We start from the raw sequence: 26,408 nt of genomic DNA, 5'->3' as shown, positions 1-26,408 counted from the left end.
AAGAAACACAAAACTGAAAATGGGAGAGAGACTGTTGCCTTCATCCCATCTTTTACTGCTTCTAACTCTGAAGAATCACACAAATTTCCATAAAACGCCAACAACTAGAGACAGGGTACCAGTCCACAGCTCTGGACATACTAATGAGGGTCTGTGTTAATAACTATGTAACATATCTCACCCGGCCCTCCGTCTGCCTGTATCAACTTAGGTCAAGTTTTTAGATTTTTTTTAATTATCAAAAATTTAATGCATATAAAAGCAAACAGGGGACTTCCCTGGTGGTGCAGTGGTTAAGAATCCATCTGCCAATGCAGGGGACACAGGTTCGAGCCCTGGTCCAGGAAGATCCCACATGCCGTAGAGCAACTAAGCCCGTGCGCCACAACTACTGAGCCTGTGCTCTAAAGCCCGCAAGCCACAACTACTGAGCCCACGCCCCACAACTACTGAAGCCCGCGCACCTACAGCCCGTGCTCCGCAACTAGAGAAGCCACCGCAATGAGAAGCCTGCGCACCGCAACGAAGAGTAGCCCCCACTCGCCACAGCTAGAGAAAGCCTGTGCGCAGCAACGAAGACCCAACACAGACAATAAATAAAATAAATAAATAAATTAATTAATTAAAAAAGAAAAAAGCAGACAGAGTTGTATAATGCACCTCTAGGTACCCATTATCTAGCTATAACAGTTATCAACAACTCCTGGCCAGTTCAGTTTCAGCTATGCTCCCACCCACTTTCTCTGTTTTGAGAAATCAGACATCATATCATTTATCTGTAACTATTTCGTTACATATCTTTAAGTGGTAAGGGCCCTTTTTTTTTTTAAGAGACATAACTATATTATCATTATTACATCTAAAAAGTTAACAAAAAGTCTTAATATCATCACATATCCAGTCAGCACTCCAGTTCTCCAGTTGTCTCTTAAATGTTGACTGTACTTTTTCCCCATTAACTTATTTGTTGAAGAAACTAGATTATTTGTCCATAGAGTCACCCACAGTCTGGATTTTGCTGACTGAATCCTTGTGATAACATCCAACATATTCTTTTGTCTTTTATATTTCATGTAAATTGCTCATTGAATATAAAGATTTGATTTGATTTGGGTTTTTTATTTGATTGGTGTACTTGTTTTTTTTTTTTTTTTTTTTTTTTAAAGGATTTTCTTATTTATTTATTTATTTTTTATTTTTGGCTGTGTTGGGTCCTCGGTTCGTGCGAGGGCTTTCTCCAGTTGCGGCAAGCGGGGGCCACTCCTCATCGCGGTGCGGGGACCGCTCTTCATCGCGGTGCGCGGGCCTTTCTCCATCGCGGCCCCTCCCGTCGCGGGGCACAGGCTCCAGACGCGCAGGCTCAGCAATTGTGGCTCACGGGCCCAGCTGCTCCGCGGCATGTGGGATCCTCCCAGACCAGGGCTCGAACCCGTGTCCCCTGCATCAGCAGGCAGATTCTCAACCACTGCGCCACCAGGGAAGCCCCGGTGTACTTGTTTTTATGTGACTACTTTTATGTGTGGTTTTGTGTTCTAATAGGATACCCATATTATTTTATCTCTTTTTTTGTATAATGTTGGCTGGTACTAATTATCAATGCCTAGGTCAATTCATTCATTAGGATTGCAAAATGGTGCTATTCTTGTTCTTTGTTTAGTAGCTGTAATAGTTCTATAAGGAAAAACTTCCCCTAATCTATTATTTGGTTACCTAATGGCATAGTTTGTATAGTATAGGCAGGATAAATGCTTGACTCTTTGTCTTTGTTTTCCAGTTTATGAGTATGGTCACTAGTAACCTCCAACAATGGTTAATTTTAAGTATCAGTCTGAACTCATGGATTTTAATGTATTTGTGCTTCAGTTAACTGTAGTTATTATTCTGATTGGTCCACACATTGTTCCATTTTGGACCAGTGAAAGCTTATTCAGGTTGACTCCTTAATCGTTTTGACATATCCTGGTTACAGGGGAATTTAAAATATCTTCTTCTCAGCCAGTCTGACTTATAAAATAGTGTCTGTGCTATATTTATATTGGAAACACTAAAATCTGCTAAAATATCTTGGTGAAAACTTAGAAATTTGACATCTACATGATATACTTAAGTGCCTGTGTTTATTCCAAAACATCTCTTCTTCATTGTCTATAGACCAGATTATCAAAAATTCTCATGATTAAAAAGGAACATATCAAGAAATTAAGGGAAATGAACACAGAAGCAGAAAAACTGGTAAGGATATTTTTTTTTCATTGTTTGCTTGTCTCATTTTAAAATGGTGGGCAGCTTCTATATCTAAAGATTTTAAAATATTTTATGGAAGAAAACCTTGAGATAAATGTTATTTTTAAATCCTGATTTGTTCTCGCTATCTCTTGTTATACTGAACATACGCTAAGTAAATTAGCAATGCAATACAGTTCATTACCCCAGACCTCCTTATGCCATTGAATAGGATTAATGGATATATATTAGGTTCTTTGACAGTTTGCTTGAGTGTAGAATTCCTAACATTGGTGCCTCTGACTAAGGAAGTCATATTAGCAGAGGTTATTAAAAGTGATTCAGAGTAAATAAATCAGGAAATATATAGGCTGGTATCTTCAGGTTATCTTGACAGAGCTTATATCCTATTTTATTAATCTAATGAGTATAAAAATATGAGTCAATTTTATTCATAGAGAATTATCAGAGTTTTTTAAAATGTAGAAAATACTAAGGAAATTTTTAAATTGTATTGAAAGTCATAACTTGCTTATGGATTTATAGGATGGTGAATAGATTTTATCTCAAGTACCATCTCCAGTTGATTGAAAATGGTTGCAAGGATGTATGAAAGTAAGGGAGAGCTCAGTGACTGGGCCTGGGGGCAAAGGGCTGTAGCTAATTACCAATGTCTGTCATGAATGCAGGAATAGGGAGTTGTCGTAACATTAGTCATCTCTTGTATGGAATGGTGTGAGGGGTAGGTGTGGGTAAATAGCTGGACAAGTAGTCACCTAACTGAATGAGGAACACAGTCCTTTTAGGATTATGGATTTTTTTAATCTGGACATGACTTTGAATTATCTAATTTGAACCCATCATTTTTATGGAATTGAAAACTGAAGACCAAAGATGTCAAGGGATTTTGGACTAAGATTATGCTGCTGTTTAGTAGTACAGGTACCAGAACAGGCTTCTTAGTCCCAGTTTAACTCATTTAGGCATGATATAAAGTTAGTATTGTCAGATACACAGGCTATCAAAGATTGAAAAAAAATAGCCATAACATATTGCCATTATATATCCTAAATGTAAAAATACTATGTGTTTGCTTCTTTCCTACTGGACTCTAATTCTTATCTTGGTTTCCATCAGTTCTACTTCTACCCTTTATTCTATGCCTTTTCAATGCTCCCCCACTACATTTCCTCTGATCATTTTATCATCTCTTCCACCTTGATGCATAATCAAATTATTTAACTTTCATATCACTAGCTAGGACTTTTCCCTGTATCTAGGTTTCACACCTTAAAGTACTAGACTTGCCTTAGCCTAGTTAGTGTTACCTACTTTTTAAAAAAGGCCTGTTTTGATGTTGGTTTGGCTTCTTGGCATGTGGGATCTCTGTAGAAATCTAACTGGCTTGATAGGCTTTATAATTTATTTATGATTAGAAATAATTACCATTATAAAAATTGAAATACTGTAAAACTATTTAGTTTAGTATATGGTATAAATATGTTTTTATGCTTAGCATATGGATTTCTTCTTCTATGCATATACTTTCATATGTTGTTTTGTTTTTTGAAGTATAGTTGATTTACAGTTTTGTCTTAGTTTCAGGTATACAGCATATTGATTTAGTATTTTTGTCAGATTGTATTCCGTTATAGGTTATTACAAGATACTGGGCATAATTCCCAGTGCTATACAGTGTATTCTTGTTGCTTATCTACTTTTTATATGATAATTTGTATCTGTTAATCCCATACCCCTAATTTATCCCTTCCTGCTTTCTTCTCCCCTTTGGTAACCACTAGTTTGTTTTCTATATCTGTGAGTCTATTTCTGTTTTGCATACACATTCATTTGTATTGCATTTTAGATTCCACATATAAGTGATATTATACAGTATTTGTCTTCCTCTGTCTGACTTATTTCACTAAGCATAACATTCTCTAGGTCCATCCATGTTTCTGCAAATGGCTTTTTTTCATTGTTTTTTATGACCAAGTAATACTCCATTTGTGTGTGTGTGTGTGTGTGTGTGTGTGTGTGTGTATGACACATATTTGTAAACCAGTCAGCTGTTGCTGGACACTTGGGTTGTTTCCATGTCTTGGCTATTGTAAATAGTGCTGCTGTGAACATTGCGGTGCATGTATCTCTTTGAATCAGTGTTTTCATTTTTTCTGCATATATACCCAGGAGTGGAATTGCTGGATCATATGATAGTCTATTTTTAGCTTTTTGAGGAACCTCCATACTGTTCTCCATAGTGACTGCACCAATTTACATGCCCACCAACAGTGTATGAGGGTTCCCTTTTCTCCACATCCTCTCTAACATTTGTCTTTTGTAGACTTTTTGATGATAACCATTCTGACCGGTGTGATGTGATACCTCATTGTGGTTTTGATTTGCATTTCTCTAATAATTAGTGATGTTGAGCATCTTTTCATGTGCCTGTTAGCCATCTACATGTCTTCTTTGGGAAAATGTCTATTCAGATCCTATGCCCACTTTTGGATTGAATTGTTTGCTTGTTTTTTTGATACTGAGTTATATGAGCTGTTCATATATTTTGGATATGAATCCCTTGTCAGCTGCATCATTTGCCAATATTTTCTTCCATTCCATAGTTTGTCTTTTTCTTTTGTCAATAGTTTCTTTTGCTAGGCAAAAGCTTTAAGTTTAATTAGACCCCATTTGTTTATTTTTGCTCTTATTTCTTTTGCCTTAAGAGGCTGATCCAAGAAAATATTGCTACAATTTCTGTCAAAGAGTGCTCTGCCTCTGTTCTCTTCTAGGAGTGTTATGGTTTCAGGGCTTACATTTAAACCGTTTTGAGGGGTTTTTTTGTTTTGTTTTTTTTGTATATGGTGTGAAAGAGAATGTTCTACTCTTACTGTTTTACATGTGGCTGTCCATTTTCCTAGCACCACTTGTTGAAGACACTGTCTTTTTTCCACTGTATAGACTTACCTCTTTTGTCGTAGATTAATTTATCGCAGGTGCATGGGTTTATTTCTGGGCTCTATTCTGTTCCATTGATCTATGTGTCTATTTTTGTGCCAATACCATGCTGTTCTGCTTACTATAGTTTAGTATAGTGTGACGTCTGGGAGGGTTATACATCCAGCTTTGTTCCTTTTTCTCAGGATTGCTTTGGCAATTAAGGGTCTTCTGTGATTTCATATAAATTTTAGGATAATTTGTTCTAGTTCTGTGATAATTGTCCTAGGTATTTTGATAGGGATTGCATTAAATCTGTAGATTGATTTGGCTAGTATGCCCATTTTAATAATGTTAATTCTTCCAACCCAATAGCACGGAATATTTTTCCATTTCTTCGAATCATCTTCCTCAGTGTTTCATAGTTTTCAGAGTATAGGTCTTTCACCTCCTTGGTGAAGTTTATTCCTAGAGTTTGTTTGTTTTTGATGCAATTTTAAACAGGATTGTTTTTTACTTTCTCTTTCTGATATTTCATTATTAGTATGTAGAACCGCAGAATATTTCTGTATATTAGTCTTGTATCCTGCAGCCTTTCCAAATTCATCTATTAGTTCTAATAGTTTTTGGGCCTAGACTTTAGGGTTCTCTATAGAGTATCATGTCATCTGCAGGTAACGACAGTTTTAGCTCTTCACTTCCAATTTGTGTACCTTTTATTTCTTTTTGTTTTTGATTGCTGTGTCTAGGACTTCCAATATTATTTCCTGAATTTAGCGGGAAGGCTTTCAGCATTTCACTGTTGAGTATTATGCTGGCTGTGGGTTTGTCATAAATGGCCTTTATTATGTTGAGATTTGTTCCCTCTGTACCCACTTTGATGAACATTTTATCATGAATGGATGTTGAATTTGTCAAATGCATTTTCTGCGTCTGTTGAGATAATCATGTGATTTTCATCTTTTTTTGTTTGTTAAAGTGGTGTGTCACACTGGCTAATTTGCGTATGTTGAACCATCCTTGTGACCCTGGGATAAATCCAGCTTGATCACAGTGTATGATCCGTTTTATGCATCATTGGATTAGGTTTGCTTATATTTTGTTGAGGATTTTTGCATCTCTATTAAACAAAGATATTGGCCTGTAATTTTCCTTTTTTGTAGAGTCTTTGTGTGATTTTGGTATCAGGGTAATGGTGGCCTCATAAAATGAATTTGGGAGTGTTCCCTCCTCTTCAGATTTTTGGAATAGTTTGAGAAGGCTAGATATAAGTTCTTCCTTACATGTTTGATTGTCTGTACCTGGACTTTTGTTTGCTGGGAGTATTTTAATTGTAGATTCAATTTCACTCCTAGTGATTGGTCTTCAAATTATCTGTTTCTTCTTGACTCAGTCTTGGCAAGCTGTATGTTTCTAGAAATTTGTCCATGTCTTCTAGGTTATCCAGTTTGTTGGCATATAACTTTTCATAGTATTCTCTGTCATTTTGTTTGTTTGTTTCTCTGTAGTATTGTGTTTATTTGGGTCTTCTCTCTTTTCTTCTTCATGAGAGCCTGGCTAAAGTTTATCAATTTTATTTGTCTTTTTAAATAACCAGGTCTTGGTTTCATTGATCTTCTCTATTGATTTTTTGGTCTCTATTTTATTTATTCTCTCTGATCTTTATTATTTCCTTCCTTTTGCTGACTTTGGACTTTGTTTTTCTTTTTCTATTTCTTTTAGGTGGTAGGTTAGGTTGTTTATTTGAGATTTTTCTTATTCTTGAGGAAGGCCTATATCACTGTGAACTTCTCTCTTAGAACTATTTTTGCTGCATCCCATAGATTTTGGAAAATTGTGTTTCCATTTTCATTTGTCCTGAGGTATTTTCTAATTTCCTTTTTGATTTCATCATTGACGCTTTTTTTTTTTTTTTTTTTTTTTTAGTAGTAGCATATTGTTTAGTCTCACTGTGTTTGTTCTTTCCTGGTTTTCTTTCTGTAGTTTTTATAGTTTCATACTGTTGTGCTTGGGAGAAATGCTTGATATAATTTCTGTCCCCTTACATTTCTTGAGACTTGTTTTGTGACCTAGTATGTGATCTATCCTGGAGAACATTCCATGTGCCCTTGAAAGAATGCGTGTGTATTCTGCTATTTTTGGATGTAATTTCCTGTAGCTATCAATTAAGTCCAACTGGTCTAATGTGTCAGTTAAGACTACTGTTTCCCTGTTGAGTTTCTGTCTGGATTATCTGTCCATCGATGTAAATGGGGTGTTAAAGTCCCCTACTGTTATTATATTTTTGTCAATTTCTCCCTTTATGTCTGTGAATATTTGCTTTATATATTTAGGTGTGCCTATATTAGGTGCATGTATGTTAACAAATGTTATATCCTGTCTTGTTTTGATCCCTTTATCATTATATAATGCCCTTTGCTACCTTTTGTTATAACCTTTCTTTCAAAGTCTATTTTGTCTGATATGAGTATTGCTACCCCTGCTTTCTTGTCGTTTTCGTTTGCATGAAATGTTTTTTTTATCCACTCACTTTCAGTCTCTATGTGTCTTTTACCCTGAAGTGAGTCTATTAGGCAGTTTATTGAAGGGTTTTGTTTTTTTTATCCAGTCAACCACCCTGTCTTTTGGAGCATTTAGTCCATTGGCATTTAAAGTAATTATTGATAGGTATGTACTCATTGCCATTTTAATCCCTGTTTTCCAGTTGTTTTTGTAGTTCTTCTTCATTCATTTCTTCTTTTTGTTTCTCCCGTAGTGGTTTGATGATTTTCTTTTTTAGTACGCTTGAGTTCCTTTCTTTTCGGTTTTTGTGTATGTAGTTACTGTAGGTTTTTGATTTGTAGTTACAATGGGGTTCATATATGTTGACCTATAATGATGTCTACTTTAAACTGATAATCATTTAAGTTCAAACACATTCTAAAAAGTTCTACAGTTTTCACTCCCCTCCTTCATATATATATATACATTTCCCCCCCAACACACACACACACACTGCATGGGTTGTGGGATCTTAGTACCCTGACCAGGGATCAAACCTGAGGCCCTGGCAGTGAGAGCACTGAGTCCTAACCACTGGACCACCAGGGAATTCCCCTTCATATGTTGTTTTTTTTGATGTCATATTTTACATTCACGCTTATCCCTTTACTGTTTATTGCAGTTATAGTTGCTTTTATAATTTCTTTTTTTTTAATCTAGGTACTGTCTTATTTAAGTGATCTTCAATCCTTACTATATATTTGCCCTTTCTATTGGGATTTCCCTTTTCCTATAGATTGTTACTTCTTTTCCATTTAGAGAAGACCCTCCAACATTTCTTTTAGGCTAGGTTTAGTATTAGTGGATTCTTTTAGTTTTTGCTTCTCTGAGAAATTCTTTATCTCTCCTTCTATTCTAAATGATAATCTTGATGGGTAGAGTATCCTAGGTTGCAGGTTTTTCCCTGTTAGGACTTTGAATATATCATGCCACTCCCTTCTGGCCTGCAGAATTTCTGCAGAGAAATCAGTTGATAGGCTTTTAGACATTCCCTTGTATATGACTCTGTTTTTCTCTTGCTGCCTTTAGAATTCTCTATTTATCTTTAACTTTTGCCATTTTAATTATGATATGTCTTGGTGTGGGTCTGTTTGGGTTCACCTTGTTTGGGGCCCTATGTGCTTCCTGTACCTGGATATCTGTTTACTTCTTTAGATTTGGGAAATTTCCAGCCATAATTTCTTTAAATACAGTTTCTCTCTATCTTCTCCTTCTGAAACCCCCATAATGTACATGTTGGCACATTTTATATTATCCCAAAGATCTCACATGTTGCTTTTGTTTTTTTTGTTGTTTGTTGGTTTGGTTTGGTTTTTTTGGTTTATTTTCATTTGTCTTTCTGTCTGCTGTTCTTTTTTTTTTTTTTAAAGAAATTCACGTTCTTTTATTTATTTATTTATGACTGTGTTGAGTCTTCGTTTCTGTGCGAGGGCTTTCTCTAGTTGCGGCAAGTGGGGACCACTCTTCATCGCGGTGCGTGGGCCTCTCACCATCACGGCCTGTCTTGTTGCGGAGCACAGGCTCCAGACGCGCAGGCTCAGTAATTGTGGCTCACGGGCCCAGTTGCTCCGTGGCATGTGGGATCTTCCCAGACCAGGGCTCGAACCCGTGTCCCCTGCATTGGCAGGCAGATTCTCAACCACTGTGCCACCAGGGAAGCCCTGTCTGCTGTTCTGATTGGGTGATTTCCATTATTCTGTCTTCCAGATCACTTATGTGTTCTTCTGTCATTTAGTTTGCTATTCATTGCTTCTAGAGTGCTTTTATCTCAGGAATTGAATTACCTATTTTTGATTGGGACTTATTTATAGTTTCTAGGTCCTTGTTAAAATGATCTGTGCTTATAGATCATTTCTCTTTCTTAATTCAGTTAGCATTTTTATTACCAAAAATTTTTTTTTTTTTTGGCCACACCACGGGAACTAAGAATCCCATGCTTGTGGGATCTTAGTTCCCTGACCAGGGATCGAACCCGGGCCCCTGGCACTGAGAATGCCAAGTCATAACCACTGGACCACCAGGGAATTCCCATATTACCAAAATTTTTAATTCATTCTCTGATAGACTGATTATCTCTGTTTCATTATTTTTTTTTCAGGGGTTTTCTCTTGCTTTTTCAATTGAGAGTAGTTCCTTTGCCTTTTCATTTTACTTTCTCTGTCTCTGTGAATTTGGGTGAAACAGTTATCTATTGTGGTCTTGAAGGGGTGTTTTTATGTGGGAGTGTCCCTCTGTAGACGGCATGTACCCAGTGTCTTTGGTGTGAAGGCTGAATTTTATGTGGATGACAGCCACATCTTTCCTGAGGGTGTGCTGGCCACTGTCACCTTGATAGGAGGTGTGACTGCTGTTGGAGGAACTAGAGCCTGTGCAGAGTGAGAGGCAGAACTTCCTCCCTGCTCAGTGGCCATTGCCACCCTGACAGGGCAGAGTCTGTTTCTGAGTTGCTTTGAAAATTATTTTCTAACAAAAATGAAATTATATCATTATATATTAACTTATCTCAGTCTCTTAAAATTTCTGTATTATACCATAATTTAAATAATCTATTACTGGATATTTGAGTTACTTCCATGATTATATTACAGTACTGCTACAGTAAATGTCCTTGTCTGTATAGTTTTGTGCATTTGTTTGTGTCTATTTGTAAGATAAATTCATGGAGTCAGCTCTACCCACCACCAGTCCCTCCCATCAGGAAACTTGCACAAGCCTCTTAGATAGCCTCATCCACCAGAGGGCAGAGAGCAGAAGCAAGAACTACAATCCAGCAGCCTGTGGAACAAAAACCACATTCACAGAAAGATAGACAAGATGAAAAGGCAGAGGGCTATGTACCAGATGAAGGAATAAGATAAAACCCTAGAAAAACAACTAAATGAAGTGGAGATAGGCAACCTTCCAGAAAAAGAATTCAGAATAATGATAGTGAAGATGATCCAGGACCTCGGAAAAAGAATGGAGGCAAAGATCGAGAAGATGCAAGAAGTGTTTAACAAAGACCTAGAAGAATTAAAGAACAAAAAAACAGAGATGACCAATACAATAACTGAAATGAAAACTACACTAGAAGGAATCAATAGCAGAATACCTGAGGCAGAAGAACGGGTAAGTGACCTGGAAGACAGAATGGTGGAATTCACTGCTGTGAAACAGAATAAAGAAAAAAGAATGAAAAGAAATGAAGACAGCCTAAGAGACCTCTGGGACAACATTAAACGCAACAACATTCGCATTATAGGGGTCCCAGAAGGAGAAGAGAGAGAGAAAGGACCAGAGAAAATATTTGAAGAGATTATAGTCGAAAACTTCCCTAACATGGGAAAGGAAATAGCCACCCAAGTCCCGGAAGCACAGAGAGCCCCATACATGATAAATCCAAGGAGAAGCACACCGAGACACATAGTAATCAAAGTGGCAAAAATTAAAGACAAAGAAAAATTATTGAAAGCAGCAAGGGAAAAACGACAAATAACATACAAGGGAACTCCTATAAGGTTAACAACTGATTTCTCAGCAGAAACTCTACAAGCCAGAAGGGAGTGGCATGATATACTTAAAGTGATGAAAGGGAAGAACCTACAACCAAGATTACTCTACCCGGCAAGGATCTCCTTCAGATTCTATGGAGAAATCAAAAGCTTTACAGACAAGCAAAAGCTAAGAGAATTCAGCACCACCAAACCAGCTCTACAACAAATGCTAAAGGAACTTCTCTAAGTGGGAAACACAAGAGAAGAAATGGACCTACAAAAACAAACCCAAAACAATTAAGAAAATGGTCATAGGAACATACATATCGATAATTACCTTACACGTGAATGGATTAAATGCTCCAACCAAAAGACACAGGCTTGCTGAATGGATACAAAAACAAGACCCATTTATATGCTGTCTACAAGAGACCCACTTCAGACACATACAGACTGAAAGTGAGGGGATGGAAAAAGATATTCCATGCAAATGGAAATCAAAAGAAAGCTGGAGTAGCTATACTCATATCAGATAAAATAGACTTTAAAATAAAGAACGTTACAAGAGACAAGGAAGGACACTACATAATGATCAAGGGATCAATCCAAGAAGAAGATATAACAATTATAAATATATATGCACCCAACATAGGAGCACCTCAATACATAAGGCAACTGCTAACAGCTATAAAAGAGGAAATCGACAGTAACACAATCATAGTGGGGGACTTTAACACCTCACTTACACCAATGGACAGATCATCCAAAATGAAAATAAATAAGGAAACAGAAGCTTTAAATGACACAATAGACCAGATAGATTTAATTGATATTTGTAGGACATTCCATCCCAAAACAGCAGATTACACTTTCTTCTCAAGTGTGCACGGAACATTCTCCAGGATAGATCACATCTTGGGTCACAAATCAAGCCTCAGTAAAGTTAAGAAAATTGAATTCATATCAAGCATCTTTTATGACCACAATGCTATGAGATTTGAAATCAGTTACAGGGAAAAAAACGTAAAAAACACAAACACATGGAGGCTAAACAATACGTTACTAAATAACCAAGAGATCACTGAAGAAATCAAAGAGGAAATCAAAGAATACGTAGAGACAAATGACAATGAAAACACGACGATCCAAAACCTATGGGATGCAGCAAAAGCAGTTCTAAGAGGGAAGTTTATAGCTCTACAAGCCTACCTCAAGAAACAAGAAAAATCTCAAATAAACAATCTAACCTTACACCTAAAGGAACTAGAGAAAGAAGACCAAACAAAACCCAAAGTTAGCAGAAGGAAAGAAATCATAAAGATCAGAGCAGAAATAAATGAAATAGAAACAAAGAAAACAGTAGCAAAGATTAATAAAACTAAAAGCTGGTTCTTTGAGAAGATAAACAAAATTGATAAACCATGAGCCAGACTCATCAAGAAAAAGAGAGAGAGCACTCAAATCAATAAAATTAGAAATGAAAAAGGAGAAGTCACAACAGATGCTGCAGAAATACAAAGCATCCTAAGAGACTACTACAGGCAACTCTATGCCAATAAAATGGACAACCTGGAAGAAATGGACAAATTCTTAGAAAGGTATAACCTTCCAAGACTGAACCAGGAAGAAACAAAATACGAACAGACCAATCACAAGTAATGAAATTGAAACTGTGATTAAAAATCTTCCAACAAACAAAAGTCCAGGACCAGATGGCTTCACAGGTGAATTCTATCAAACATTTAGAGAAGAGCTAACACCCATCCTTCTCAAAATCTTCCAAAAAATTGCAGAGGAAGGAGCACTCCCAAACTCATTCCATGAGGCCACCATCACCCTGATACCGAAACCAGACAAAGATACTACAAAAAAAGAAAATTACAGACCAATATCACTCATGAATATACATGCAAAAATCCTCAACAAAATACTAGCAAACAGAATCCAGCAACACATTAAAAGGATGATACACCATGATCAAGTGGGATTTATCCCAGGGATGCAAGGATTCTTCAATATATACAAATCAATCAATGTGCACCATATTAACAAATTGAAGAATAAAAACCGTATGATCATCTCAATAGATGCAGAAAAAGCTTTTCACAAAATTCAACACCCATTTATGATAAAAAGTCTCCAGAAAGCGGGCACAGAGGGAACCTACCTCAATAAAGGCCATATACAACAAACCGACAGCAAACATCCTTCTCAGTGGTGAAAAACTGAAAGCATTTCCTCTAAGATCAGGAATGAGACAAGGGTGTCCACTCTCACCACTATTATTCAACATAGTTTTGGAAGTCCTAGCCACAACAATCAGAGAAGAAAAAGAAATAAAAGGAATAAAAATTGGAAAAGAAGAAGTAAAACTGTCACTGTTTACAGATGACATGATACTATACATAGAGAATACTAAAAATGCCACCAGAAAACTACTAGAGCTAATCAATGAATTTGGTAAAGTTGCAGGATACAAAATTAATGCACAGAAATCTCTTGCATTCCTATACACTAATGATGAAAAATCTGAAAGAGAAATTAAGGCAACACTCCCATTTACCATTGCAACAAAAAGAATAAAATACCTAGGAAAAAACCTACCTAGGGAGACAGAAGACCTGTATGCAGAAAGCTATAAGACACTGATGAAAGAAATTAAAGATGATACCAACAGATGGAGAGATATACTGTGTTCTTGGATTGGAAGAATCAATACTGTGAAAATGACTATACTACACAAAGCAATCTACAGATTCAATGCAATCCCTATCAAATTACCAATGGCATTTTTTACAGAACTACAACAAAAAATCTTAAAATTTGTATGGAGACACAAAAGACCCCGAATAGCCAAAGCAGTCTTGAGGGGGAAAAAATGGAACTGGAGGAATCAGACTCCCTGACTTCAGACTATACTACAAAGCTACAGTAATCAAGACAATATGGTACTGGCACAAAAACAGAAACATAGATCAATAGAACAAGATAGAAAGCCCAGAGATAAACCCACACACCTATGGTCAACTAATCTATGACAAAGGAGGCAAGGATATACAATGGAGAAAAGACAGTCTCTTCAATAAGTGGTGCTGGGAAAAGTGGACAGCTACATGTAAAAGAATGAAATTAGAAAAAAAAGAAATTAGAACACTCCCTAACACCATACACAAAAATAAACTCAAAATGGATTAGAGACCTAAATGTAAGACCGGACACTATAAAACTCTTAGAGGAAAACATAGGAAGAACACTCTTTGACATAAATCACAGCAAGATCTTTTTTGATCCACCTCCTAGAGTAATGGAAATAAAAACAAAAATAAACAAATGGGACCTAATGAAACTTAAAAGCTTTTGCACAGCAAGGGAAACCATAAACAAGATGAAAAGACAACCCTTAGAATGGGAGAAAATATTTGCAAATGAATCAATGGACAAAGGATTAATCTCCAAAATATATAAACAGCTCATGCAGCTCAATATTAAAAAAAAACAAACAACCCAATCCAAAAATGGGCAGAAGACCTAAATAGACATTTCTCCAAAGAAGACATGCAGATGGCCAAGAAGCCCATGAAAAGCTGCTCAACATCACTAATTATTAGAGAAATGCAAATCAAAACTACAATGAGGTATCACCTCACACCAGTTAGAATGGGCATCATCAGAAAATCTACAACAACAAATGCTGGAGAGGGTGTGGAGAAAAGGGAACCCTCTTGCACTGTTGGTGGGAATGTAAATTGATACAGCCACTATGGAGAACAGTATGGAGGTTCCTAAAAATAGAATTATCATATGATCCAGCAATCCCACTGCTGGGCATATACCCAGAGAAAACCATAATTCAAAAAGACACATGCACCTGAATGTTCATTGCAGCACTATTTACAATAGCCAGGTCATGGAAGCAACCTAAATGCCCATCAACAGGCGAATGGATAAAGAAGGTGTGGTACATATTTACAATGGAATATTACTCAGCCATAAAAAGGAACGAAATTGGGTCATTTGTTGAGACGTGGATGGATGTAGAGACTGTCATACAGAGTGAAGTAAGTCAGAAAGAGAAAAACAAATATCGTGTATTAATGCATATATGTGGAACCTAGAAAAATGGTACAGATGAACCGGTTTGCAGGCAGAAATTGAGACACAGATGTAGAGAACAAACGTATGGACACCAAGCGGGGAAAGTGGCAGGGGGTGGGGGGGGTGGTGTGATGAACTGGGAGATTGGGATTGACACGTAAACACTGATGTGTATAAAATTGATGACTAATAAGAACAGTATAAAAAAATAAAATAAAATTTAAAAATTTTTAAAAAAAGATAAATTCTTAGAATGTACAATGGCAGGGTCAAAATGTATGAGTATTTTAAAGATTTAATTATACTTCTGATTTAAGATGGTAGGCTGAACATGTGTTTTCTTCCTATCCCTTACAATTCCATGCAAAATTAGAAATACAAAAAAAAAGTAAATAGAATACATGGAAACAGACTGCTTAACAGTGTCTGAAAGATTTTTTAAATTTTTCTTACGTGTTGTTGGATGAAATAAAAACCTTGGCTAAAAGAGTCTGCATGTTCGAACCCTGAAGAGACTCCAGGCCAAGAGTTGCAAATATGATAGAGGAATGCAAAAGTGAGATGCAGTACTTTAAAAGGAATTCATTCCATTTCTGCTTCCACATTCCCCTCTTCATCCCAGTGACAGAATGTAAATGTGGTATTTACCCAAGTTAAAGGGAGAGAAAGTAACAGACACTTCTCTAAAGAATTTGAACATACTGCTTGGGAAAAGTTAATGCTGCTTCTGCTTTTGATAATGGCAGACTAGATAATTTGGATTAGTCTTCCTAATCCAGATAGTTGAGAATAGCTGTTTCCTCTGTAATAAAATATAAAAATAAGCTGTTTGAAGAAACTGGAGCATTAATAAGGTATTAAAGAATTATAGGGATAGGATCTAGGAAAAGAAGTAAACTCAGAAGCGGGAACCTGGCATTTAGGATTGCTTTTTCCTTAGGGACTTCTGCAAGTTGCAGAAAAGGTGGCGGAGAAACTGAGTGGTGTTCTCAAAAGTCTTACAAGGGTGGGGAGGACAAAATTAGAGTCCAGAGAACTAGCAGAGGTTGAGGGAAGCTGGTGAACCTTCCATGTTCTGGGTTGGAACCCCAAAAGGCTACACTGGCCCAGCTTCAAATAATCTTACCTCTGAAATTGAATTAAGATGATTATGGAGCACTAGGATCCCAAGCAGCCCACTAGAAGTAAATATAAATCCTCCTAGAGGAATATAATATCATACTAGACCTGAAATTATTTCTACAGTTTTTAACATACAGTGTCTAATACTCAGTTTTAAATCCCAGACACAATAGGAGACAAGATAACCCTAAGAAAAATCAAAAGAAAATATGAACAGTGGGCAAATTACGGAGAATGGTATTCTTAGACATAGATTTTAAATGCTTGTTTTGTTTAAAGAGATGAGACAAAATGGAGAATTTTAGAAGAGAACTGGAAACAACAACAATGAAAAGGACCAAATGAAACTCTAGATATAAACTACAATAATCAAAATTAAGAACTCAGTTGGTAGATATAACCACAGCAGATTAGGAACAGCTGAAGAGAGAACTAGTAATTGAAAACAGATCAGAAGAAAATATCCAGACTTAAGCAAGGCGAGAAAGATGGATAGAAAATTCAGAAGAGAGGATAGGATAAATAAGGGATATAGTGGGGAGTCTAATATGTCTAATAGAGTAATAGAAAGAGGAGAGAAAGAGAATGGGACAGAAGGAATATTTTAAGAGCTGAGAACATTCCAAAACTGTTGAAAGACAACAGGCCACAAATTCAAGAACCCCCATGAATCCTAATGGGATAAATAAAAAGGTAATGACTCCTAGGCACATCATAGTAAAACTGCTGAAAACTGAACACAAAGTGAAAACTATTTAAAGTACCCAGAGTAGAATGGAAGACGGGAAGTACCTTCAAAAGAGTAACAATTTGTTTGACAGGTGACTTCTCCATAGAAACCACAGAGGATGGAAGAGAATGGAATGACATCTTTATAGGGCGGAAACAAAATTGCTGCCAACCTAGTTCTATATCCAGTGAAAATTCCTTTAAGGGTAAAGTTAATATAAGGACATTTGCAGACAAATTATAGAATTTGTTACCAGAATACCTACACTTAAGAAAATAATAAAGGTTTTCTTCAAGCAGGAAAGAAAAACTTGTTTTTTTAAGATACTTGAACTTTCAAAAAGGAATGAAAAACAACAAAAAGGATAAATATGTAGATTAGTCTAAGTGACACCATATAAAATGATAAAATAGTATCTTGTGGCGTTTAAAATATAAAGGTTTAAAAGTACAACAGTTGTCTTTTGGTCAGAGTAAAGGGTGTGTATACACATAGACTTTGATTAATCAAGGATGTACATTTTAATCTCTAAGGTACCTGTTAAAATAATAGTAAAAGATGAATAACTACCAAACTAATCAGGGGGAGGTGGGTGAGGGAATGGAACAATAAAATGTTCATTCAGTCTAAGAGAAGGCAAGGAAAGAAAGAAAAAAATGACACCTAACAGGTGGGACATATAGAAGGAAAATAGTAAGATGGTAGATTTAAGTCTAAATATATTGATAAATAGTATTGAGTATAAGTAGACTAAATTTCCTGAATAAAAGGCAAAGATTGCCAGACTGGAGGAAAAATAAAATCCAACTCCTACCATATGATCCAGCAATTCCACTACTGGTTATATATTCGAAGAAAACGAAAACAATAATGCAAAAAGATAAATGCATTCCAATGTTCATAGCAGCATTGTTTGCAACAGCCAAGATACAGAAGCAACCTAAGTGTCCATCAGCAGATGAATGGATAAAGAAGATGTAGTCTGTATATATGTGTGTATGCATATACATGCACGCGTGCACACACACGCACAATGGAATATTACTTGGCCTTAAAAAAGGATGACATGCTGCCATTTGCAACAACGTGGATCAACCTAGAGGGTATTATGCTTAGTGAAATAAGTCAGACAGAGAGAGACAAATACTCTATGTTATTACTTATATGTGGAAGCTAGAAAATAAAACAAATGCATATAACAAAACAGAAACAGATGCACAGATATAGAGAACAGACTAGTGGTTACCAGTGGGGAAAGGGAAAGGGGGATGGGCAAGATAGAGGTAGGGGATTAAGAGGTACAGACTACTATGTATAAAATAAATAGGCAACATGGTTATATTGTACAACACAGAGAAATTTAGCCATTATTTTGTAATAACTTTAAATGGCATATAATCTATAAAAATATTGAATCACTATGTTGTGCACCTGAAACTAATATAATAATATTGTAAATCAACTGTACTTCAATTTAAAAAAAAAAACCCAACTCTGTGATTCTTGCAAGAGACACATTTAATATAAAAGGATCCAGAAAGAATAAAATTTTAAATGTATGAAAAGATATACAGTACAAATTTTAAAATAATAACAGAAGGGCTTATAACTATATTAATATCTGACAGTAAAATTCAGGGCAATACATATTACTGGATATAAAGAGGTGTGCTTCCTAAAGATGAAAGGTTTAATTCACCATATCTTACTTGCTGTAAGGAGGTGTGGTTCTTAATGATGAAAGGTATAATTTCAGAATAATAACTTGAAATTGACATGTACCTAATAACTTAGCCTCCAGATGTATAAAGCAAAAATTGGCAAAACTCAAAGGAAAAAGACAAATTCACTGTTACAGCAACACAATTTCCATAGCCCTCTTAGTAACTAATAAAATATAAAGGTTTAAAAAAAAAATCAGTAAGAACATAGACTTGAGGGACTTCCCTGGTGGCGCAGTGGTTAAGAATCCTCCTGCCAATGCAGGGACACGGGTTCGAGCTCTGGTCTGGGAAGATGCCACATGCTGCGGAGCAACTAAGCCCGTGTGCCGCAACTACTGAGCCCATGTGCCACAAATACTGAAGCCCGCATGCCTAGAGCCTGTGCTCTGCAACAATAGAAGCCACCGCAGTGAGAAGCCCGCACACCACAACAAAGAGTAGCCACCATTCGCCACAACTAGAGAAAGCCCGTGCACAGCAACGAAGACCAAACATAGCCAAAAATAAAATAAGTAAATAAATTTTTTTTTTAAAAAAAGGGAAACAAATCTAGAATAGAGAGGATTGGACTTCCCTGGTGGTGCAGTGGTTAAGAATCCACCTGCCAATGCAGGGGACATGGGTTCGAGCCCTGGTCCAGGAAGATCCCACATGCAGCAGAGCAACTAAGCCCATGCGCCACAACTACTGAACCTGCGCTCTAGAGCCCGCGAGCCACAACTACTGAAGCCCGCACACCTAGAGCCCGTGCTCCGCAACAAGAGAAGCCACCGCAATGAGAAGCCCGCGCACCGCAACGAAGAGTAGCCCCCGCTCGCCACAACTAGAGGAAAGCCCGCGCACAGCAACAAAGACCCAACGCAGCCAAAAATAAATAAATTAATTAATTAAAAAAAAAAACAGAAGGAAGAAAGAAGGGACATCACAATACCACCTACAGACATGAAAAATATCTTGAGAGGATACTGTGTTATTGAATTTTGTGTGATTGAATTTTGTCCCCTCCAAATTCAGAAGTTGGTGCCTTAAGCCCACTATGATTATATTTAGAGATAGGGCCTTTAAGGAGGTAATTTGGGTTAAATGAAGCCATAGGTTGGGGCTCAAATTAATAGGACTGGTGTCCTTATAAGAAGAGGGGAAGAGACACCAGAGATTTCTCTTGTGTGCACAGAAGGAAGGCCATCTGAGGACACAAGGAGAAAATAGCCATCTACAAGCCAGGAAGAAAGTTCTCATCAGAAACCATCCCTGCCAGCACCTTGATCTTGAACTTACAGCCTTCAGAACACAAAAAAATTTATTTCTGTTACTTAAGCCACCCAGTCCATGGTGTTCTATTATGGCAGCCTGAGCAGACTAATACATATTATAAACAGCTACCTGTAAATATGTTTGAAAACTGAGATGGAGACAAATTCCTAGAAAAATACAACTTGCTGACATTGATATAATAAGAAATAGAAAGTCTGAATAAGCCTATCACTACCTTATAAATGAATCTGTAATTTAAAACTTGACCACAAAGAACCTACAACCCCAGATGCATTCTTCCATACCAGTGAATTCAACCAAGTGTTTACCATCACCGTCAACTTTCAGAAACTTTTTCTAGAGAATAGGAAAAAAACAAGGAGCATTTTCCAATTCATTTTGTAATGCTTGAATAATTTGATATCAAAACCTAACAAAGATATGACAAAAGAGAATAACTACTAGCCAATCTCATTCATGAATGTAGGTGACAGAATCCTAAACAAAATATTAACAAATGGGAATTTGTTAGTATGTTTAAAAAGGTACATCATCACAGCCAATAGATTTATTCCAGGAATGCAAGGAGAGTTTAACAATTAGAAATAAATAACTGAAGTCTAGAGCCACCGAAGATGATGATGGTCTCCACAGACAAATTATGAAAACAGAATATAAAGCCTGGAAGCTAGAATGACCTAGATATCCAGAAACTCCTCCATTAGTTAGATTTACAAGAAAATTTAATATGGATAGAATATTTCCAGTGGGATGGTGGATTCACAGAACATACCAGTGTTAAGCAAAATGTCATAATTCATATAGCATTAAAACATTACTTCAAGAACTAGGAAGTCTAATGATGTCCAAAGAAAATATGAAACTTCCACAGGCATCTATAGAACACACAGACAACAATTGATTTTAGAGGATCTCCAGCTTACTATCTTCGTTATTACAGTGCAAAACACTCAAACATTTAATAAAACTGTTCCAACTGGTAAACATGATATGGTCATTCATTGCTAATAAAATATTTAAAACATGTACACTCATTATGTTTTCAGACAACAGGAGGAAAATGTACCACTCTATTTTTTTTCTCATATCAAGGCACTGTCATTTAAACATAAACCTGGAATTCAGGTTTACAGGATAAGATCAAGGGAAGACATATCAGAATGCTTTAGAATAAAACTGTTTCCAAAAGAAGAAAAAGCGTAAATCACATGCTTACTTGGCAAAAGAGTTGAAATTTAAATTGTTTAAGGTAGCAGGTAAAATGAATGCTGTTGCTAATTGTGTTGATTTTTGAAGAGTTGCTAACTGCTAGTAGTATCAGAAGTATGTTCAGGATTGTTTGATACCTGTATTCATTAAAAACAAATGGTGGAGAAGCATGGATTTCTATTCACAGTAGCTCCTTTGTATAACATGCAATAAACATGATAATTATTTTGTTCATAAGTTTTGTTTAACAAACCATACCCTAAGTTTAAGTGGAATCATCAAAAAGGAAATAGGTGTATGGTATGTGATTTGAGATTAGTTTTAAAAAGTAAATAAAATGTGGAAAGTACCTTCAGAGACTATGCCATTGCTATTATGTTGATGTAATATATGTACAGCCTTGTAGAGGTAGTAAAAATCAAGTTATATCCTTTAATCTTAACATACCTATTATTTATTCTGTTTTGTATATTACTTGTGAGTTGGAATTTTGCAGAGTATTTCAGGGACAAATACAGATTATTCAATTAGTTTAATTCCTTCTTTGCAGAAGGAAGACTCCCAGGTATTGTAAGGAGATTTTATTTTTAATTTATCCAGAACTATTATTTTAAAAAACCTTCAGAAGTGTAGCAATTCTTTCAGATTTATGGATTACAGATTTTCTTGGTATACATTTTTTCCTAATTTTCTGTGACACATCAGGTTAGTGACATTGAACTAATTTAACATTTACATTAATCCCAAGTGATTTTAGCACTGACTAGGAGTAATTTTATCTACCCTATCCCTACCCAGCCTCTGCCCTAACAAATATTTAATTTTATTTAATTAATTTAACTTAATTTTGAAGCTGATAGCTAATTTCTATTCTATTTTTACCAAAATGACCTGAGTAGTTCACTATTTTTCATCTCAAAGAACTGGACATACTACTTTGTCCAGTATATTTTCTGATGGAATTTATTTTAAAAATGGAACATTGGTCTGATAAAGTCTCCTTTAATTTTGGAAAACTTAATTGTTTATCTAATACTTTACTCAGCAAAAGCAAACTACAGCCAGAGTTGTCAAAATATGAAATTAGATGTTCAAACTTTCAATTTGTAAAGCAAAGGGAGGAAAATTATTTTAAAATACTTTAGTCACTTTTATGATACAAGGACAAATTTCTCAGCCATACACCTGAGAAGTTTTTATCAAGTTCATTCAGAGTTAAAGCTTTGAACTACCTTTTCTTGTCCAGATTATGTAGTATGTTAAAGTCAGTGAAAGTTTGTCTAAGTTTATTGACTTCAATATGCCTTTTCTATTTTTTTTTTTTTTTTTTTTTTTTTTTTTTTTTCCACACACACACACTGTATTTTATTTTTACAAGAGATAGATAGACTGACACCAAGCATTGTACATGGATGACCACAACGAAAGCAACAATGATTGCAATTACCAAACATGAAACACACTTATACTATGTCATAATATTGACATTCAGTCCAGTAATCCTCCACTGTAACAGCTCCTTTACTTTGCAGTGAAAATTGATTTGTATATTCTTTTCCTCTGAGTCCTTGTGGGATTTTTTTTTTTTAATTCAGACAGAAAGTCACAAAAATTATACTCATCCTCATCAGTTCACTCAGTCCCATGTAATTAATTTCTTTTTTTTCATCTTGATCTTTTGTTAGCACTTTTATGAGTTCATCGGTTTTTCATTAGAGTTCTGAAAATGCTTATTCATTCAGTTCAGCAGTACAGTCAGTTACCAGAAACCTGTACTTGTCAGAGTCTTTTCCATGAATTTCTTGAAGATGAAACTCTTTTATAGGAACATATTTGCAAAATCATCAGAGTACACCCAGAACTGTCTGTAAATGACAAAAGACTTAAAAATGACCATGGTTAAAGATTTGATGAAAGTTCATAATAATGCAGTTGACAAGAAAATTAGTTATTTCTGAGATATACATTTTAAAGTAATAACTAGGATTATTACTTATAACATTATACCAGAACATATAAGATTTTTAGACGTTTCCTGTAATGTCTGAAACATTTATATTAACATATTTCCATACATATTTCCATACAAATACAAATATAAGATTTTTAGAAATTTCATGTAATGTCTGAAACATTTATATTAACATATTTCCATACATATTTCCATACAAATACAAATATAAGATTTTTAGAAATTTCATGTAATGTCTGAAACATTTATATTAACATATTTCCATACATATTTCCATACAAATACAAATATAAGATTTTTAGAAATTTCATGTAATGTCTGAAACATTTATATTAACATATTTCCGTACATATTTCCATACAAATACAAATATAAGATTTTTAGAAATTTCATGTAATGTCTGAAACATTTATATTAACATATTTCCATACATATTTCCATACAAATACAAATATAAGATTTTTAGAAATTTCATGTAATGTCTGAAACATTTATATTAACATATTTCCATACAAATAACCCAATGAAAGTTTAGTATTAGTTGTTTTGTTTGTTTTTTTATACTGCAGGTTCTTATTAGGCATCAGTTTTATACACATCAGTGTATACATGTCAATCCCAATCGCCCAATTCAGCACATCACCATCCCCACCTCATCGCAGTTTTCCCCCCTTGGTGTCCATATGTCCATTCTCTACATCTGTGTCTCAACTTCTGCCCTGCAAACTGGCTCATCTGTACCATTTTTCTACGTTCCACATACATGCATTAACATACGATATTTGTTTTTCTCTTTCTGACTTACTTCACTCTGTATGACAGTCTCTAGATCCATCCACTTCTCAACAAATGACTCAATTTCGTTCCTTTTTATGGCTGAATAATATTCCATCGTATATATGTACCACAACTTCTTTATCCATTCGTCTGTTGATGGGCATTTAGGTTGCTTCCATGACCTGGCTATTGTAAATAGTGCTGCAATGAACATTCGGGTGCACGTGTCTTTTTGAATTACGGTTTTCTCTGGGTATATGCCCAGTAGTGGGATTGCTGGGTCATATGGTAATTCTATTTTTAGTTTTTTAAGGCACCTCCATATTGTTCTCCATAGTGGCTGTATCAATTTACATTCCCACCAACAGTGCAAGAGGGTTCCCTTTTCTCCACACCCTCTCCAGCATTTGTTGTTTGTAGATTTTCTGATGATGCCCATTCTGACAGGAGTGAGGTGATACCTCATTGTAGTTTTGATTTGCATTTCTCTAATAATTAGTGATGTTGAGCATCTTTTCATGTGCTTCGTGGCCGTCTGTATGTCTTCTTTGGAGAAATGTCTATTTAGGTCTTCTGCCCATTTTTGGATTGGGGTGTTTGTTTCTTTGATATTGAGCTGAATGAGCTGTTTATATATTTTGGAGATTAATCCTTTGTCCGTTGATTCATTTGCAAATATTTTCTCCCATTCTGAGGGTTGTCTTTTCGTCTTGTTTATGGTTTCCTTTGCTGTGCAAAAGCTTTGAAGTTTCATTAGGTCCCACTTGTTTATTTTTGTTTTTATTTCCATTACTCTAGGAGGTGGATCGAAAAAGATCTTGCTGTGATTTATGTCAAAGAGTGTTCTTCCTATGTTTTCCTCTAAGAGTTTTATAGTGTCCAGTCTTATATTTAGGTCTCTAATCCATTTTGAGTTTATTTTTGTGTATGGTGTTAGGGAGTATTCTAATTTCATTCTTTTACAAGTAGCTGTCCAGTTTTCCCAGCACCACTTATTGAAGAGACTGTCTTTTCTCCATTGTATATCTTTGCCTCCTTTGTCATAGATTAGTTGACCATAGGTGCGTGGGTTAATCTCTGGGCTTTCTATCTTGTTCCATTGATCTATGTTTCTGTTTTTGTGCCAGTACCATATTGTCTTGATTACTGTAGCTTTGTAGTATAGTCTGAAGTCAGGGAGTCTGATTCCTCCAGCTCCATTTTTTTGCCTCAAGACTGCTTTGGCTATTCGGGGTCTTTTGTGTCTCCATACAAATTTTAAGATGATTTGTTCTAGCTCCGTAAAAAATGCCATTGGTAATTTGATAGGGATTGCATTGAATCTGTAGATTGCTTTGGGTAGTATACTCATTTTCACAATGTTGATTCTTCCAATCCAAGAACATGGTATATCTCTCCATCTGTTGGTATCATCTTTAATTTCTTTCATCAGTGTCTTATAGTTTTCTGCATACAGGTCTTTTGTCTCCTTAGGTAGGTTTATTCCTAGGTATTTTATTCTTTTTGTTGCAATGGTAAATGGGAGTGTTTCCATAATTTCTCTTTCAGATTTTTCATCATTAGTGTATAGGAATGCAAGAGATTTCTGTGCATTAATTTTGTAACCTGCAACTTTACCATATTCATTAATTAGCTCTAGCAGTTTTCTGGTGGCAGTTTTAGGATTCTCTATGTATAGTATCATGTCATCCGCAAACAGTGACAGTTTTACTTCTTCTTTTCCAATTTGTATTCCTTTTATTTCTTTTTCTTCTCTGATTGCCGTGGCTAGGACTTCCAGAACTATGTTGAATAATAGTGGTGAGAGTGGACATCCTTGTCTCGTTCCTGATCTTAGAGGAAATGCTTTCAGTTTTTCACCATTGAGAATGATGTTTGCTGTGGGTTTGTCATATATGGCCTTTATTATGTTGAGGTAGGTTCCCTCTATGCCCACTTTCTGGAGAGTTTTTATCAGAAATGGGTGTTGAATTTTGTCAAAAGCTTTTTCTGCATCTATTGAGATGATCATATGGTTTTTCTTCTTCAATTTGTTAATATGGTGTATCACATTGATTGATTTGCGTATATTGAAGAATCCTTGCATCCCTGGGATAAATCCCACTTGATCGTGGTGTATGATCCTTTTAATGTGTTGTTGGATTCTGTTTGCTAGTATTTTGTTGAGGATTTTTGCATCTATATTCATCAGTGATATTGGTCTGTAATTTTCTTTTTTTGTAGTGTCTTTGTCTGGTTTTGGTATCAGGGTGATGGTGGCCTCATAGAATGAGTTTGGGAGTGTTCCTTCCTCTGCAATTTTTTGGAAGAGTTTGAGAAGGATGGGTGTT

General features: G+C 35.7%; 1 protein-coding gene across 2 annotated transcripts in view; it reads left to right on the top strand.

Moving 5' to 3' along the window:
- The window catches only part of LIN9 (lin-9 DREAM MuvB core complex component), a 112,212-nt gene that overhangs the window by 65,835 nt on the left and 19,969 nt on the right, over window positions 1-26,408 (top strand). For both annotated transcript variants that reach the window (XM_057533356.1, XM_057533366.1), the window contains one exon: window positions 2,152-2,232. In XM_057533356.1, coding sequence (XP_057389339.1) covers window positions 2,152-2,232 — 81 coding nt within the window. The remainder of the gene's footprint in view (window positions 1-2,151; window positions 2,233-26,408) is intronic.

Source organism: Balaenoptera acutorostrata, chromosome 1 (assembly GCF_949987535.1).
Source record: "Balaenoptera acutorostrata chromosome 1, mBalAcu1.1, whole genome shotgun sequence".
Classification (NCBI taxonomy): domain Eukaryota; kingdom Metazoa; phylum Chordata; class Mammalia; order Artiodactyla; family Balaenopteridae; genus Balaenoptera; species Balaenoptera acutorostrata.
The sequence above is the reverse complement of the archived record's forward strand: the minus strand, read 5'-3'. Positions and strand labels throughout refer to the sequence as shown.